This window comes from Saimiri boliviensis, chromosome 4 (assembly GCF_048565385.1).
Source record: "Saimiri boliviensis isolate mSaiBol1 chromosome 4, mSaiBol1.pri, whole genome shotgun sequence".
In the NCBI taxonomy this organism is placed as follows: Eukaryota; Metazoa; Chordata; class Mammalia; order Primates; family Cebidae; genus Saimiri; species Saimiri boliviensis.
The window spans coordinates 158,603,221-158,620,304 of record NC_133452.1 but is presented as its reverse complement, the minus strand read 5'-3'; the positions used below and the strand labels follow the sequence as shown (position 1 = coordinate 158,620,304).

At 38.7% G+C, this 17,084-nt stretch overlaps 1 protein-coding gene across 5 annotated transcripts in view; it reads right to left on the bottom strand.

Moving 5' to 3' along the window:
- Nucleotides 1-17,084, bottom strand: part of CDKAL1 (CDKAL1 threonylcarbamoyladenosine tRNA methylthiotransferase) — a 731,789-nt gene that overhangs the window by 608,629 nt on the left and 106,076 nt on the right. For all 5 annotated transcript variants that reach the window (XM_003927310.3, XM_074398506.1, XM_010338014.2 and 2 more), the window contains one exon: nt 4,177-4,261. In XM_003927310.3, the coding sequence (XP_003927359.1) occupies nt 4,177-4,261 (85 nt within the window). The remainder of the gene's footprint in view (nt 1-4,176; nt 4,262-17,084) is intronic.

Here is a 17,084-nt window from a genome sequence, read left to right as displayed (position 1 = left end):
GGAGAATCCTTTCAACATGAGAGACAGAGGTTGCTGTGAGCCAAGATCCTACCACTGCACTCCAGCCTGGGCAACAGAGTGAGAGCCTGTCTCAAAGGAAAGAAAAAAAGGAATGCAAATTAAAACCAAAACAAAATACCATCATCATTAAGAGACCTGCAAAAACTTAAGTCTGGCCATATCAAGTACTAGCAAAAACAGAAAACAACAAATAAACAAATCCATTACTAGTGGGAATGCACACTACCACATCCATTTGTGAAAAGAAATTGGCATTACCTAATACACACAGCTATGTTACCCAATGATTCAACTCCCAGGTTCATATTCTAGAATAATTCCTACACATGTGCACAAGAAAACATGTTTAAAATATTCATAGCAGGAATGTTCATCCAAGTAAAATTTTGGAAAAAATTCAAAACTCTACCAATAATGAAACAAATTAATTGTAGCAAATTCTATGAATGGCCAAAGCTATTTTACACCCATTAACATGAATAAATCTCAAAGCATAAGGCTGAGAAAAAGAAGTAAATCTCAGAAGAACACAAACATTATAAGTTCAACAGATCAAGTTCAAAATAGGGCTAAACAAGACAACACACTGTTTAGAGACATACTTAATAGATGATACGTTAACTAATAAAAGTAAGGAAATGACTCACAGAAGTCAAGAAAAAGGTTACTTCTTGGGAGTTATGAATGAAAATATGGCAGTTTCTACAGTCTTGACAATGTTATATTTCTTAAACTGGGTGGCAGATGTTTAAGTGTTTATTATTATTTAAACTATATGTTTTATAAATGCTAATGTATGTTTAATATATTTCCCAATAAAACCAATAAAGGGGAAGAAGAATGAGTATGGGAATAAAATGAAGAAGTGAAACATTTTTTAAAGTCTGGCTGGGAAGGCAAGAAAAAATGCAGGACAATGGCTAACAGGGATACAGGGGGCTGATTAGAACCAGGCACGTTTAAAGCGCGAGGCGAGCTACAGAGGGTGGAAATATGGAATGAGGACATAACTTCTATAAGGAGGTTTCTAAGAAGATACAAGGGAATAAGATTCAGAGAAAATGTAAAAAAAGGGATACTTCTTCCACATTAACTTGAAGGAACAAAGCAAGAAGCGAGGGCTTAATATGCCCACCTCCCTTCAACAGCCTGCAATTCCCTTGAAAGCCAGGGACTGTGGCACTCAGAACAGTGCTAACGGGCAGGGAAAGAGGCAAGGACTGTGTCAGTCAATTTCACAAAGTATGCATTGATTCTCCGAGAGGAACACATAGTTATTACTTAACAAATACTCAAAAATCACCTATTAGCTAACTTCACAAATACTGAAATCACTTATTAGGAAAGTTCCCATTAAAGTATCATTCTTAATGAGACAGGAGACAGACATACAAAAAAACCCTTCAAAGAGTCATTCTTCTGAAACTTTTCCAAACAAATCAAAAAAAGGGACTTCTCCCTGACTCATTTTATGAGGTCAGCATCATCCTGATACCAAAATCTGGCAAAGATAACAAAAAAAAGAAAGAAAAGAAAACTTCAGGCCAATATCCATAATGAACATCAACACACAAATCTTCAATAAAATACTGGCAAACAAATCCAGCAGTATATCAAAAAGCTTATTCACCATGATCAGGTCAGCTTCATTGCCGGATGCAAGCCTGGTTCAACGTACACAAATCAATAAATATGATTCATCACATACACAGAACTATAGACAAAAACCACACAATTTCCTCGATAGATGCAGAAAAGGTCTTCAATAAAATTCAACATCCCTTCATGTTAAAAACTCTCAATAAACTAGGTATTGATGAGACCGACTTCAAAATAATAAGGACCATTTATGCCAAACCCACAGCCCATATCATACTGACTGGGCAAAAGCTGGAAGCATTCCCCTTGAAAACAGGCACAAGACAAGCATGCCCTCTCTCACCACTCCTATTGAACATAGTTTTGGAAGTTCTGGCCAGGACAATCAGGAAAGAGAAAAAAGTAAAGCGTATTCAAATAAAAAGAGAGGAAGTCGAACTGTCTCTGTTTGCAGATTACATGATCCTATTTCTAGAAAACCCCATCGTCTCAACCCAAAAACTTTTTAACCTAACAGGCAACTTCAGCAAAGTCTCAGGATACAAAATCAAAGTGCAAAAATCACAAGCATTCCTATATACCAAGAATAGACAAACTGAGAGCCAAATCATGAGTGAACGCCCAATTACAATTGCGACAGAGAATAAAATACCTAGAAAAACAGCTAACAGAGGAAGTGAAGGACCTCTACGAGAACTACGAACCACTGTTCAAGGAAATAGGGAGGAAACAGACAAATGGGAAAACACTCCAAGCTCACAGACAGGAAGAATCGATATTGTGAAAATGGCCATACTGCCTAAAGTAATTTATAGATTTAATACTATTTCCATTAAACTATCATTGACATTCTTCATAAGCTAGGGGAAAAAACTACTTTAAAATTCACATGAAACCAAAAAAGACCCCATACAGCCAAGACAATCCTAAGGAAAGAGAACAAAACTGAGATATCACGCTACCCAACTTCAAACTACACTATGAGGCTACTGTAATCAAAACAGCATGGGACTGGTATAAAAACAGACATAGAGACTAAAGAAACAGAATAGAGAACTCACATAATAAGACCACACATCTCCAACCATCTGATCTTTGACAAACCTGACAAAAACAAGCAATGGGGAGAGAATTCCCTACTTGATAAATGGTGCTAGGAAAACTGGCTAGTCATATGCAGAAAATTGAAACTGGACCCCTTCCTTACATCTTATACAAAAATTAACTCAAGATTGATTAAAGACTGAAATGTAAAGCCCAAAACCTCAAAAACCCTGGAAGAAAACCTAGGCAATACTATTCAGGACATAGGCATAGGCAAAGATTTCATGATGAAAACATCAGAACAATTTCAACAAAAGCAAAAATTGACAAATTGGATCTAATTAAACTAAAGAGCTTCTGCACAGAAAAAGAAAGTATCATCAGAGTGAACAAACAACCTATAGAATGGGAGGAAATTTTTGTAATCTATCCATGTGACAAAGGTCCAATATTCAGAATCTGCCGGGAATTTAAACAAATTTATCAGAAAAAAAGAAACAACCCCATTAAAAAGTGGGCAAAGGACATGGACACTTCTCAAAAGACATTTATGCAGACAAAAAAAAAAACACGAACAAACATTCAACATCATTGATCATTAGAGAAACGCAAGCCAAAACCACAAAGAGATACCATCTCACACCAGTCAGAATGGCAATCATTAAAAATCAAGAAACAACAGATGCTGGTGAGGTTATGGAGAAACAGAAACACTTTTATACTGTTGGTGGGAATGTAAATTAGTTCAACCATGGTGGAAGACAGTGTGGTGGTTCTCAAATACCCAGAACCAGAAACGCCATTTGATCTACCAATCCCATTACTGGGTATATCCCCAAAGGAATAAAAATCGTTCTATTAAAAAGATACATGCACACATATATTCACTGCAGTACTATTCACAACAGCAAACACACGGAATCAACCCAAATGACAGACCAGGTAAAGAACTGAGGGACATACACACTATGGAAGACTATGCAGCCATAAAAAGAAATGAGATCATGTCCTGTGCAAGGACATAGATGGAGCCGGAAGCCGTTATCCTCAGCAAACTAACACAGGAACAGAAAACCAAACACCGCACGTTCTCACTTATAAGTGGGAGTTGAATAATGAGAATACAGGGACACAGGGAGGGGAACAACACACACTTGAGCCTGTGGGGGACAGGGGAGGGAGAATATCAGGACAAATAGCTAACGCATATGGGGCTTAACACCTTAGTGATGGGTTGATAGGGGCAGCAAACCACCAAGGCACATGTTTGCCTATGTAACAAACTTGCACATACTGTACACATATCCCAGAACTTACATCAAATTTAATTTAAAAATAAAAATAACAAGTATTATTCTTTGTCAAATTCAAAACAGTATAATTTTAAAAGTCCAACTCATACTTTTCTGGTATCAACTAAATACCTATACTGACATTTTAAAAAAGCTAACTGTTTGGTATTAAATTCTCACTTTGATTATAAAAAATAGGGAAAAATCAATTTGTACTTACTTAATTGAGTTTCTAAAGTGGTCTTCAGCCGGGTTTTTTACAGTGCAACTGTTCAGGAGCCATAAATCTGCATCTGATGCATTTTCTATCAAAAAAATGAATACAAAAAAGAAGTGAGTAGTACATTTAATCACTAAAAAATATCCAGTGGAACTAGGATTGCTATAGCAGGGGAGAGAAAAAGAGAAGAGTCAAATAAGCAATTAAAACATAGTAGAAAATTGCTACATTTGAGAGCAAAATTATAATGCTGTATCTTTTCACTTAAAATGTAATGACAATTAGCATTCTCTTCCTTTATTTTCAATGCCGGACAGAACTATTTAATAATTTCAAAAAATTTAAGTGAAACTTGCCCCAGTCTAACCTTGGAATATAAAATTAATGTGGCCTTGGTGGATTATGTGTTAAGACTTTTCCCAAAACCTAAAATGCAATAAAAATAAAAAATAAAAAAATAAAAAAAAATAAAAAAGACTTTTCAAGCACAGAGTGTACACTGAATATTCTTCAGCTTGAGAAATTCTTAAAAACATAACTTGTATGCCTTAAAAAGTAATAATTTACCTCAAAGTGGGCCTTTTATTTCTATCACCATTTGGATTAAATATTGTTATATACTATAATAAACTCACTGGCAATGCAATAAATGATCCAAACCCATTACATTTATTACATGAATTTATAAATATCTAAAATCGCAGCTATTCTCCCTGCCTCTTGCATACTTCAGTTGCCTGAAAGGATCTTATACATTACAATAGGATTATCAAGAAGAAAGGAAAACCAAAGCTGAAAACTGCAGCACCTTCAACAGTGTAAGAACAGAAACTATATCAAATGACATGAAGAACTGAGGACATATACATGTCTACATGTAGATTCTCCACTAGGCTGAAGGATTGGTAAGCACATCAAAGTTTCTGGTAACTTGGCACACACATAAAAAATTCTCCCAGTATTTTATTATAAACATGACAAAAATTTTTAATAAAGAAGCAGCATTAAAAAAAAAAAGTCTTGGCCCGGGCACGGTGGCTCAAGCCTGTAATCCCAGCACTTTGGGAGGCCGAGGCGGGTGGATCAGAGAGATCGAGAGATCGAGACCATCCTGGTCAACATGGTGAAACCCCGTCTCTACTAAAAATACAAAAAATTAGCTGGGCATGGTGGCACGTGCCTGTAATCCCAGCTACTCAGGAGGCTGAGGCAGGAGAATTGCTTGAACCCAGGAGGCGGAGGTTGCGGTGAGCCGAGATCGCGCCATTGCACTCCAGCCTGGGTAACAAGAGCGAAACTCCGTCTCAAAAAAAAAAAAAAAAAAAAAAGTCTTGGCCAGGCATGGTAGTTCACACCTGTAATCCCAGGAATTTGGGAGGCCTAGGCCGGTGGATCACGAGGTTAAGAGATCGAGACCATCCTGGCCAACATGGTGAAACGCCATCGTCTCTACTAAAAATACAAAAACTGGCTGGGCATGGTGGTGTGTGCCTATAGTCCCAGCTACTTGGGATGCTCCGGGAGGCGGAGGTTGCAGTGAGCCAAGATTGCACCACTGCCTCCAGCCTGGGAGACGTGAGCAAGACTCCATCTCAAAAATAAATAAATAAATAAATAAATAAATAATCTTGAAACAATGAAAGGCAAGGAAACTCATAGTATTTATCAGCTGAATACTATGATCCCTGCTAACCTGACTCATTTCTTTCATTCACTTCCTCTATCTCCAAACCATAGTCTAATTTCCCACCAAGCAGCCAGAGTGCCTTAAATAAAATATAAATCAATTATGTCACTTCCCTACTCAACTCAGAGAAGACTATTCACCTACTTCCTTTTATTACATCCAAATGCCACCTGAATGATATTCCTCTACTACCAATCTGATCCTAGTATTCTCTCTTCTCTGAACTCCCATAAGATTATGTAGACAATTCGTGCACATTGAAAATCATTCATATTTTAGCCTGTCTTCATTACTATGCAACAGATACTGAATACAACATTTTTTTAGACAGAGTCTCACTCTGTAGCCAAGCTGGAGCCCAGTGGTGTGATCCCTGCTCACTGCAGCCTCCGCCTCCCAGGTTCAGGCGATTCACCTGCCTCAGCCTCCCAAGTAGCTGGGATTACAGGCATGCACTACCATGCCTGGCTAATTTTTGTATTTTTAGTAAAGATGGGGTTTCACCATGTTGGTCAGGATGGTATCAAACTCCTGACCTCGTGATCCGCCCACCTCGGTCTCCCAAAGTGCTGGGATTGCAGGTATGAGCCACCATACCTGGCCTGAATACAACATTTTCATCTGCTGCTCTTTAAATGTTCAAATCCCAACACTGTGATGGGCACTGTGTTTAGGCCTGAGACTCATACCTTACTCATAACTATATCCCCAGCAATGATTACAGTGCCTGCTACATGGGAGATACTCCTTAAATATTTACTGAATGAATGCTGAATTTCGAATGACAAAGCAATACTATGAGCACTGTATTATGCAGATAAGAAAACGTCACAGATGTCTGTTAGCTAATGATTTAAAAAAATCCAGCAATTGTCAGTTTATTGTTTTAAAAAAAATAAATAATCCCAATGACTGAACTATGTGTACCAGATGCTAGCTTTGTATCCTGGCACATTCTTCAACCTGGTCACTTCCAAGTCATTAGACAACTCTTACCACAGGACCTCTCAAGAAGTATGGCAATAAGCAATGCAAATTATTGTACTCTGGAATTTTGCCAACAACGGCTTTGAAAATACAGGGAAGACGTGATGCACAGCGACATTTCAGTCAACAATGGACCACATATGACAGCTGATACACAAGATTATAACGGAGCTTAAAAATCCCTATGACTTAGTGTTTACTATAGAACACTTTTCATCACTATTTTAATGTACTCCTTCTACCTATTTTTTTTTTTAAGTTAACTGTAAAATAGTCTCAGGCAGGTCGCCCGGGAAGTAGGTATTCCAGAACAAGGTAAGGCATTATTATCATAGGACACGACAGCTCTATGCATGTTACTGCCCTCAAAGATCTTCCAGTGGGGTTAAGATGTGGTGGCAGAAGACAGTGGTATTGATCATCCTGACCTTATGTAGGCCTAGGCCCATGTGTGTGTTTGTGTCTTAGTTTTTAACAAAAAAGTTTAAAATGAGGAGGCTGAGGCAGGAGAATTGCCTGAACCCAGGAGGCGGAGGTTGCGGTGAGCCGAGATCGCGCCATTGCACTCCAGCCTGGGGTAACAAGAGCGAAACTCCGTCTCAAAAAAAAAAAAAAAAAAGTTTAAAATGTATGTATGTATAAACAAATAGATAAATTTTAACTTTTAAAGCTCAAACGATAAGGAAATGAAAAAGGAAATATTCTATTCAGCTATACAACATGTTTGTGTTTTAAGCGTTATTACAAGAGAGTGAAAATATTTTCAAAAATTAAAAGGTTTACGAAGTAAAAACATGATAGTAAGCTAAGGTTAATTTATGATTATGAAAGAGAAATGTTTTTATAAATGTAGTGTAGCCTAAGTGTACAGTGTTTATAAGGTCTACAGTAGGGTGCAGTATGTGTCCTGGACCTTCACATTCACTCACCACCCACTCACTGATTCACCCAGAGCAACTTCCAGTCCTGCAAGCCCCTTGCACAGTGTCTTAAGACAGGTGGACCATTTTCAATCTATCATATTTTTACTGTACCTTTTCTATGTTTAGATGCTCTACAGTGCCTACAGTATTCAATATAGCAATATGCTGTACAGGTGTGTAGCCTGGGAGCAACAGGCTATACCATCTAATGGCCTAGGTATGTCGTAGGCTGTACTATCTAAGTTTGTGTGGGTACACTTGAGGATGCACGCATGACAACAAAATAGTCTTAACACATTTCTCAGAACAAATGCCTACCCTCAGGCAACACGTGAGTGTACTATACTTGATGATGCAGTAACCTCAATCAGTAAGAATTTTGTGTCTATGTCAAAATGCCAGAAAATTACATAACCTTTTAGAAAGCTCCCCACCCAACAAATGTCCCTTTCCCAATGAACACAGGAGATTCTTAATTATTTCTGAACTCTATCAGTTTTGTGTTGGCACATCTTATTTACTATTATCAAAAGATAATTCCAGAGGCACAAATCAATCAACAACCAACAGGCAATCAGGACTCACCTTGTGCCAGGCTCTATTCTGGGTACTGGTGACACAGCTGTGAATAGAATCTCTACCCCCAGGGAGTTTAAAGTCTTGAAGAGTTGGTCTGATTTTAAAAATTAAAAATAAACTTTAAAAGTAAATAAATGAAAAGACAGGCCAGGCACAGTGGCTCACGCCTATAATTTCAGCACTCTGGGAGGCAGAGGCGGGCAGATCACTCAAGGTCAGGAGTCTGAGACCAGCCTGGCCAACATGGCAAAACCCCATCTGTTTGCATTTTGTAAAAATACAGAAATTAGCTCGGTGGTGGCACAAGCCTACAGTTCCAGCTATTCAGGAGGTGGAGGTGGGAAAAACACTTGATCTCAGGAGGCAGAGGTTGCAGTGAGCTGAAATCACGCCACTGCACTCCAGCCTGGGTGACACAGTGAGACTCTGTCTCAAAAAAAAAAAAGAGGGAGTAATTACATCAAATGCTAAGAATTCAAGACAGATATCTGTATAAATGTTAATACTGTTAACAAAAAGATAATACTCTATACTTTTCCTTTCTCAATTTAGAGTATTTGCTAGCTCTGAGCCAACCCACAATCACCCAGCAGAGGCCTTGTTGGTGAAGTAACACAGAAAACAAACTCGCTAAAAATGAGAAGTGAGAAGGAAAACTGTCTATGGCTATTTGCCAATAAATAACAATGATTCCATGAAGCTTATCGCCTTACACATTTCTGGGCTTCTAAGAGGCCATCGACTACAAGAAACACCATCGACTTTGTAAAAACTCTTCCAGAGTGGTGGAAGTTACATGCAAGTTCTTATCAATTTTAAGATACATCCCAATTTCACACATTAATTTGGATGAGTGGAGGTGGGATAAATAATAAAATAAATGTACCAACACACTACTGCTTTTAGATGATTTGGTTATCAGAGTATCTGCCAAGAGGTTAGCATCTTCTGATCTTGCCTTAGAACATTCATGCCAGGTCCTCCTGTGCCATGGAAGGAGAAGCAATATTAGAGAACACTGAGGGAAAGAAGGGCCAGGTCGATGGGCAAGACTGGACCAGGGAAGGGAAAGGGAAGAAGAAGGCACCAACTTAGAGAGTGCCCAAGAAAGAACTCCACCTAGTTTGAGCTTTGAGTGTTAGAACCCCTTAGAGTGCTAGTAACCGCTGATAAGCAGTTGTACAGGTGTGAAAGCCATCTGCACGTAAGTCACATACTGCCAATGCCAAAGTTGGGATATCAGGTCTATTCTGGAAGGCTTCAAACCTCAGGCTATCCAGATGGACTCTGGATTTCAATATCTTATTATTTACAGTCTGTTGTTGTTGTTGTTGTTTGAGACAAAGCCTCGCTCTGTCACCCAAGCTGGAGGGCAGTGGCACACAGCCTTTCTTTATTACGAATAGTAATGCAATGAGTACCACTGTACATGTCATTTTTATGTTTCCCAGATTACTTTTAGAATCAAGTCCCAAAAGGCGGGAATGTGGGGTCAGAGGATAAACTCTCATGAAATCGTTATACACTGTAAAAGTCTTCCCCACAAAGGCGTACCACTTTGCACTCCCATGAGCAAGGCACGTGAGTGCCCTTTACCTACAGCCTTGACCCTCAATTCTGCTATCAAATCTTCGGACTTCTCCCAATCTGGTGAAAAACTCCAGTGAGGGTTTAACAGGCAGTTTTCTTATTATGAGTGAGCTGGGCACTTTTTCACATATAAGGGCCCCTCGCAGTTTTTTTCTCTCTATTTTTCATCTTTTCATCTGTACCTACTTCTTGCCCATTTTTCTATCAGGCTAATAGTCATTTTCATCTCAGATTTTAATTTGCTTATACACATATACTATAATGGATTCTCAATTCTATCTCTATCTATGATAGGAGTCACAATTTTTTTTTCCAGTTCGTCACTTTACCTTTTTATAGCTGCTTTATACTTTTTCATTTCTAAACTATCAAATGTGTCACCCTTTTTTGTTATTGCTGGTGGATTTTGAGTCATTACTAGAACATTTCCTCTATTCCCAAATTACTAAGTAATTCACCCATGTTTTCTTCTAATACACATCTGGCTTTGCATTTATATCTCTGATCTATTAGGAATGTATCCTGATATATATTGATCTCGCATAATTTTAAAATGCAAAACGAAATGAGATCCTATATTCTCATATCAAAATAGAAAATATTAAGAAGTGTGACACTACCCAGTGCAAACAAAAGAATGGGGAAACTGGCAACCCCTCCCTCTGCTGATGGCAGGCTACGCTGATGAAACTCTTTGGAAGGCAAGGTAGAAAAAACTATCAAACACATACATGCATGTCAGAATTTCTCCTACACACGCTTGTAGGATACTTATATCACATACCCATACCCATGTGTACATACACACACACACACACACACATACATACATACACAAACATATATAAATAAGCAATTCCCACTGAAGATTACTGACAAGGCAAAAAACATAAAAAGCCTACATATCCATTATAAGAAGACTGGTTAAATAAATTATGGAACTGCAGCTGAAATAGCTGTTTAGAAAGCAACATAAATCTCTAAGTGCTAATTTGTAATAATCTCTGTGCTATTATCAGGTGAAACAAAGCAAGGTGTAGAAGAAAATGTCTAGTATCTAATCTGCATTTTAGAAAGGAAAAAGAAAAAAGGGAAGTGCTGTTCTAAGCAAAGAAAATATATCGGAGTACATATGAGAAACTGGTTTGCCCTTGAAAGTCAGATAAAGGTCCAGTGGGCTCCAATATTGTATTCATGTGCTTCTTTTATATTCTTTCTCCTTTTAAAAACAACTTGCATGAATAACTTTGATAATTTTTTAATGCTTAATCCTGAAAAGGGACACATGAATATTTAATTTATATCTGTCTGTACTGTTTGAATTGTTAAAAGCATGCATTGCCTTTTTTTCCCCCCCTTAAAAAACTTATCAAGCCTTTTTAAATGTTTTCAAGTCTCCCTTTCCATACAGCTTGGAATCAATAGCTTCCTTTTATTATAAGGTGAGAACATACACTATTTTCCTGCTGTGATCCATCAGAAAAACAGTGACCTAATAAACGTTTTTCTGAACAACTTTTCCCTTGCCTGCTAAAAGTTTTTGGACTTACTGAACCAAGAAAATAATAGTCACCAACAAGAAAAATAAACTATTGTTTTAATCAAAACACTTTTACTTTCCAAACTGTTTCTTTATATATAGAAAAATTATTTTTAAATCCAGGGTAATAAAAATCTGATTAGTAATAATGGTAATAGCTAACATTACTGAGTACATATTAGATATCCAGCAATAAGCTAGGCCTGTCATATTCATTTTTTCATGTAATCCTACCAAGCTGACACTCATTTTTATTCCAATTTTATAGAGGAGGAATCTAAGGTCTAGGAAAAAAAAGTAACTTGCCTAAAATCACACAGTGAGAGGGTGGGCAGGGATTAGAAACCCAGACAAACTGACTCCAGAGACTGTGAATTTAAGGAAATTATAATGGCTCGTTAGTGGCTCTTTGCCTACTGATCAAAAACAATGTAGGCAATACCTAAAAAACTAAAATAAGTAGTATTACATGGCCCTGAAGTTGTCTCTTGATATTTCTAAGACTAATAATCAGGCTTCAAAAGCAGCTGTTCTGCTATTTTCAGAGTTTCTAAGATCTTGAACATGTCATCTCTCAGCCTTTGGTAATGAGCGGGAGATGTGGAAGTAAAGAGAGATTAATAACGAATGCAGACTTATTATCCCACAGCACAGGCGGACTCTCACAAGCACCAATCTTCCCTTGTCCCTGCAGCCTTCTGCATAATGGTGTCATTACAGAAGAGACAGCATGGTTCACATCAACACTACTCAGGAGAACAAACATTTGTCTTACACAACTGTTCCATTTGAAAATCTACCCGAGAAACAATGTAACACGACGAAAGGAGTCTACTCATGGATTTAAGTAAGGACGGTAAGGAGGTTGAGACAAATAAAAATTCAGTAAGAACAAAACAAAGAGAGAAAAAGAGTTTGTCTTGAACCCAAAAGCATTTTTTGAGAGTCTCTTTACCACAGAACTCTGGAAGACAAGTCAAGTCCAAACAGTGTAAGTATGCATCACACTTACCCATACCCAGAGAGTTTATTTACAGAACACAAATCATTCAATGTCTACGAAAAACTGAGAATAGAGTATGCTTTCTTAAGAGAAATTGAAAGCACCCTTAAGGTACGACTTGAAAAAAAAACTTCTTAAAACCAATGAAAAACAAAATAAAAATTCTGGTCATTAGATTTTTTTTCTTTACATTTTGTTTATTTTTCTTTATTTGGACTTACACAACGCTCAGTATGGAGTAGCCACGTTTTCAAAATCTGTTTTCTAAAAGCAACGAAAGTGATTCATGAAAAAGTATTCTCTTTTAGCCAGCTAGGGTGAGAGCACTGGGAGAACCAGGGGAAAAAAGCAGGGGGAGGGGAGGGGAGAAAGGGGGAAAGAGTACAGGAAAAATGAAACAAAGAGAGATGCGCACAAAGAGTACCTATGCTGCTACTCTGAAATTCTCGGAGTATGAACCTGTCCTCAGTGGTATAGTGATGGTGTCTGTATAGTGAGTCTCTGATGGAAGGGAACAGAAGCCTACTGGGAAGAAGCACTTACTCTCCGAGATGACTCACATAATGAGTTTCTTCTCTTAAAATAGTCCCGCTGAGTGCTTCAAAGAAATGAGATGAGGAAACCAAGAGTCAGCTTGAAGTCTGTTTATTATATGAAAGACAATTTTTTTTTGTTTCAAATGAAAAATAATAGCGGGCAAAGCTCTACCAATAACTGTTGAAAATTAATTATAGCTATTACCCTATAGCTAAGTAGGCCTGGTCATAGTCAAAATCAGGTACAAGACAGACGTTGTACTTATCATGTAGAAATGAACATTACTAATGTTCCCCATCCTCATTCCAAATTAAATTGCTCTGTTGATTCTGACATATAATTATTTCCAAAGTTACTGCATGTAAAGTATCCCTAAGCCGGGTGCGGTGGCTCATGCCTGTAACCCCAACACTTTGGGAGGCCAAGGCAAGCGAATCACGAGGTCAGGAGATAGAGACCATCCTGACCAACATGGTGAAATGCCGTCTCTACTAAAAATTAAAAAATTAGCTGGGTGTGGTGGTACCTGTCTGTAATCCCAGCTACTCGGGAGGCTGAGATAGGAGAATCACTCAAACCAGGGAGTCAGAGCTTGCATGCAGGGAGCTGAGATTGTGCCACTGCACTCCAGCCTGGCGACACAGCAAGACTCCATCTCCCAAAAAAAAAAAAAAAAAAAAAAGAATCCCTAATAAGATATATATTTCTGTATGTTAAAAAAGTTTTATAAACCAAGAGCCTATATGAACTTCACAGGCCCTTCGTGATCCAGCCACCATCCCACAATCCGAAACCACTGCTCACCAGGCCCATCCTGCAAGCGATAGTCTAGCCATACTGAGCTGTTAGGCCCTTAGGCCTAACAAATAAAACTCAAACACTTAAAAGACCAAAGTTAAAAGGAAAAAGCAGGCAACAAATATGAAACCAGAGTTCACGAAAAAATGAAACACATATGGTTCTTGAACATACAAAGAGATGTTCAACTTCATTCTTAATAAATGAAAACTAAAACTGCACTTTTTAAAAAAGTACTATTTTCACTTACTGCATTGTCAAAAACTCAAAAGTTCAATAGTATACTATAATATAACTGTGAGGAAACAGGTACTTCTCATGCTTTGCTGGTGGGCAAAGAAACTAGACCACCACTTAAGGGGGTAATATGACAGTATCTACTACACTGGTAGATGCATACTCTCAGACCTAGCACTTCCACTTTTAAGAATTTAGTCTACTTACAGGCCGGGCACAGTGGCTCACACCTGTAATCCCAGCACTTTGAGAGGCCAAGGTGGGAGGATCACGAGGTCAGGAGTTCAAGACCAGCCTGGTCAAGACAGTATGAAACCCTGTCTCCACTGAAAATACAAAAATTAGCTGGGTGTGGTGGAATATGCCTGTAATCCCAACTACTCAGGAGGCTGAGGCAGGAGAATTGCTTGAACCCGGGAGGCGGAGGTTGCAGTGAGCCAAGATTGTGCCATTGCACTCCAGCCTAGGTGACAGAGCAAGACTCCATCTCAAAAGAAAAAAAAAATTAGCCTACTACGAACATACAGGTATTATTTGTAATAGTAAAAAATGACTGGTTACAAATATTTTAGTACCTTCAGAACAAAGACTCCTATAAACAAATGAATAACCTCTAAGTTCCAATGCAGAAAGATCTCCAGTTCATACTGTTCTGGAAAAAAAAAAAAAAAAAAAAAAAAAAAGACATATATATAAAGTAGGCTACCCTTAGGGATAAGAAGGGGAAAATCTAGAATACATAATCACATTTGCTAGTGTTTGCATAAAATTTTTTTGGATGTATACCAGAAATACGTAGCAGTGGCTATTTGCTGGGGTTGGGAGAAGGGAGTAGAATCAGAGTTAATGGGAAATAAGAGGAAAACTTTTCCTTGTATGACTTGTCTTTTCACTTAGAAACTATTGTAAAAACAAACTTTTTAAATAAAAAGGCAATTATAAAAACTGTAGCTTTTCTTAATATATCTTCCTGCTATCTCATTTCCTTTTTGTCATTGTTGGGACGGAGTCACGCTCTTGTTGCCCAGGCTGGAGTGCAGCGGAGCAATCTTGGCTCACTGCAACCTCCACCTCCCAGATTCAAGCAATTCTCCTGACTCAGCCTCCCAAGTAGCTGGGATTACAGGCGTGCGCCACCATGCCGTTCTAATTTTTGTATTTTGAGTAGAGAGGGGGTTTCACCATGTTGGCCAGGCTGGTCTTGAACTCCTGACCTCAAGTGATCCACCCACCTCGGCCTCCCAAAGTGCTGGGATTACAGGAGTAAGCCAACGTGCCTGGCCTTCCTCATTTCTTGACTCTCCTTCATCATCAAGCATCTTGAAAGAACTATCCATCTGTACCAGCTATACTCTGTCACATCACATTCACTCATCCACCACTTCATTTTGGTGAAGAGCCTCAACTACCCACCATGTCCGTAAAACTGCTTTCATCAAGGTAACTGACACCATGAACATTTGGCAGAATGCACAAAGCAGTGAAACAATCCTTTCTATATAGTATCAACAGCATCACTCTCCAATTTCTCCTCTCACCTCCCTGGCCTCTCTACTTTATCTGTCTCCTTCCCCCATTCCACCTCTCAAGACTGCAAGTTCCAGAGGACCCAGATTTGGATTCCCTTCTCTTCTACTTACTGGATGATCCTATCCATCCCTCCTACGGTTTCAAATACTGCCGTTAGGCTAAGACGATAGCCAAATTTATACTTCTACTTCTCACATGCATCTGAGCTCACTATCCAACTCACCAAAGAACATCTCCAGTGGAATGCATCACAGAAATACTAAACTTGACACAAATAATTTCCAAAACCGAACTCTCAAATTGTCACCCAGTATTCATCAGGTTCTAGTCTGGAAAAAAGAAACCACTCTAGGCATTAAAACACATTAAAATTAATAGAGAAATGTGCTTACATGGGCAACGTAAGATCCAAGACGCCAAACGGGGAATGAGAAGCAACCCCAAAATAAACAACAGCAGGGATGGGGCTCAGAGCACACTACCCCAAAATATACCACTTTGACATAGTGAGTATTTTCAACTGAAGAGATCTAAAAAACAGCAGAAGCAGGAAGGTCTGTCTGACCTTGTCCCTACTGTCTCCCCTAAAACAAGTCATAAAACCTACAAGAACATTTCTGACCCTCCCCTGAAGCAGGCTACAAGACCCTCATTTGAGACATGCCCTCCCTATACCCAGAGGAAAGGAACATCCTTATCTCTGAAGACAAGGGGACACAGAAGACTCTGGCAGTCAGGCCCTATTACATTTACCCCGGTTTATTACCACTAGATCACACTCTTTCACCCTACCGTATTTCTCCATGGCTCTCCACTCTTCTTCAAACTTACTATAAAGAATACTGAAGTTTAACTGTTTCTTTGGGTCTTCATTTCCTTGTGAAAGCTCCCACGTCACATAAAACTTATACTAAATACATTTGAATGTTTTTCTTCTGTTAATCTGTCTTTGTCAGTTTGGTTTTCAGACTCAGCCAGAGACCCTAAGAGGATGGTGGAAAATCTTTCCTCTCTTTTTCCCCACCAGAAGCCACTCCCAGCCTAAGGGCTGCGGAGATCCACTAGAAGAGGCGGTACAGGCAGAGGATCCCTAACTCAAAACTCTGAAATTCAGAATGCTCCAAAATCTGAAACTTTTTGAGTACCCACAGGATGCCCAAAGGAAATTCAACATTTCGGATTTTCAGATTAGGGATGCTCAACCAGTAAGTGCATAATGCAAATATTCCAAAATCTGGAGGAAAAAAAAAATCAAAAACCAAAAACAATTCTGATCCTAAGCATTTGAATAAAAAATACTCAATCTGTATTACAAGAGCCCAATAGCTGGGATTATTTGACAGGGGCTCGCACAGCAGGAGTTGCCCTTTGGGACCAGGAACTAGAAAGGAAGGAAGAAGCTCTCTGATAGCTGAAGCCACAGGAATGAGACTGCCATTTTACCACCGGGAGTAAAAAGTGAGGAAGAAAAACACCCGACCTGTTCCCTCCTTCTCC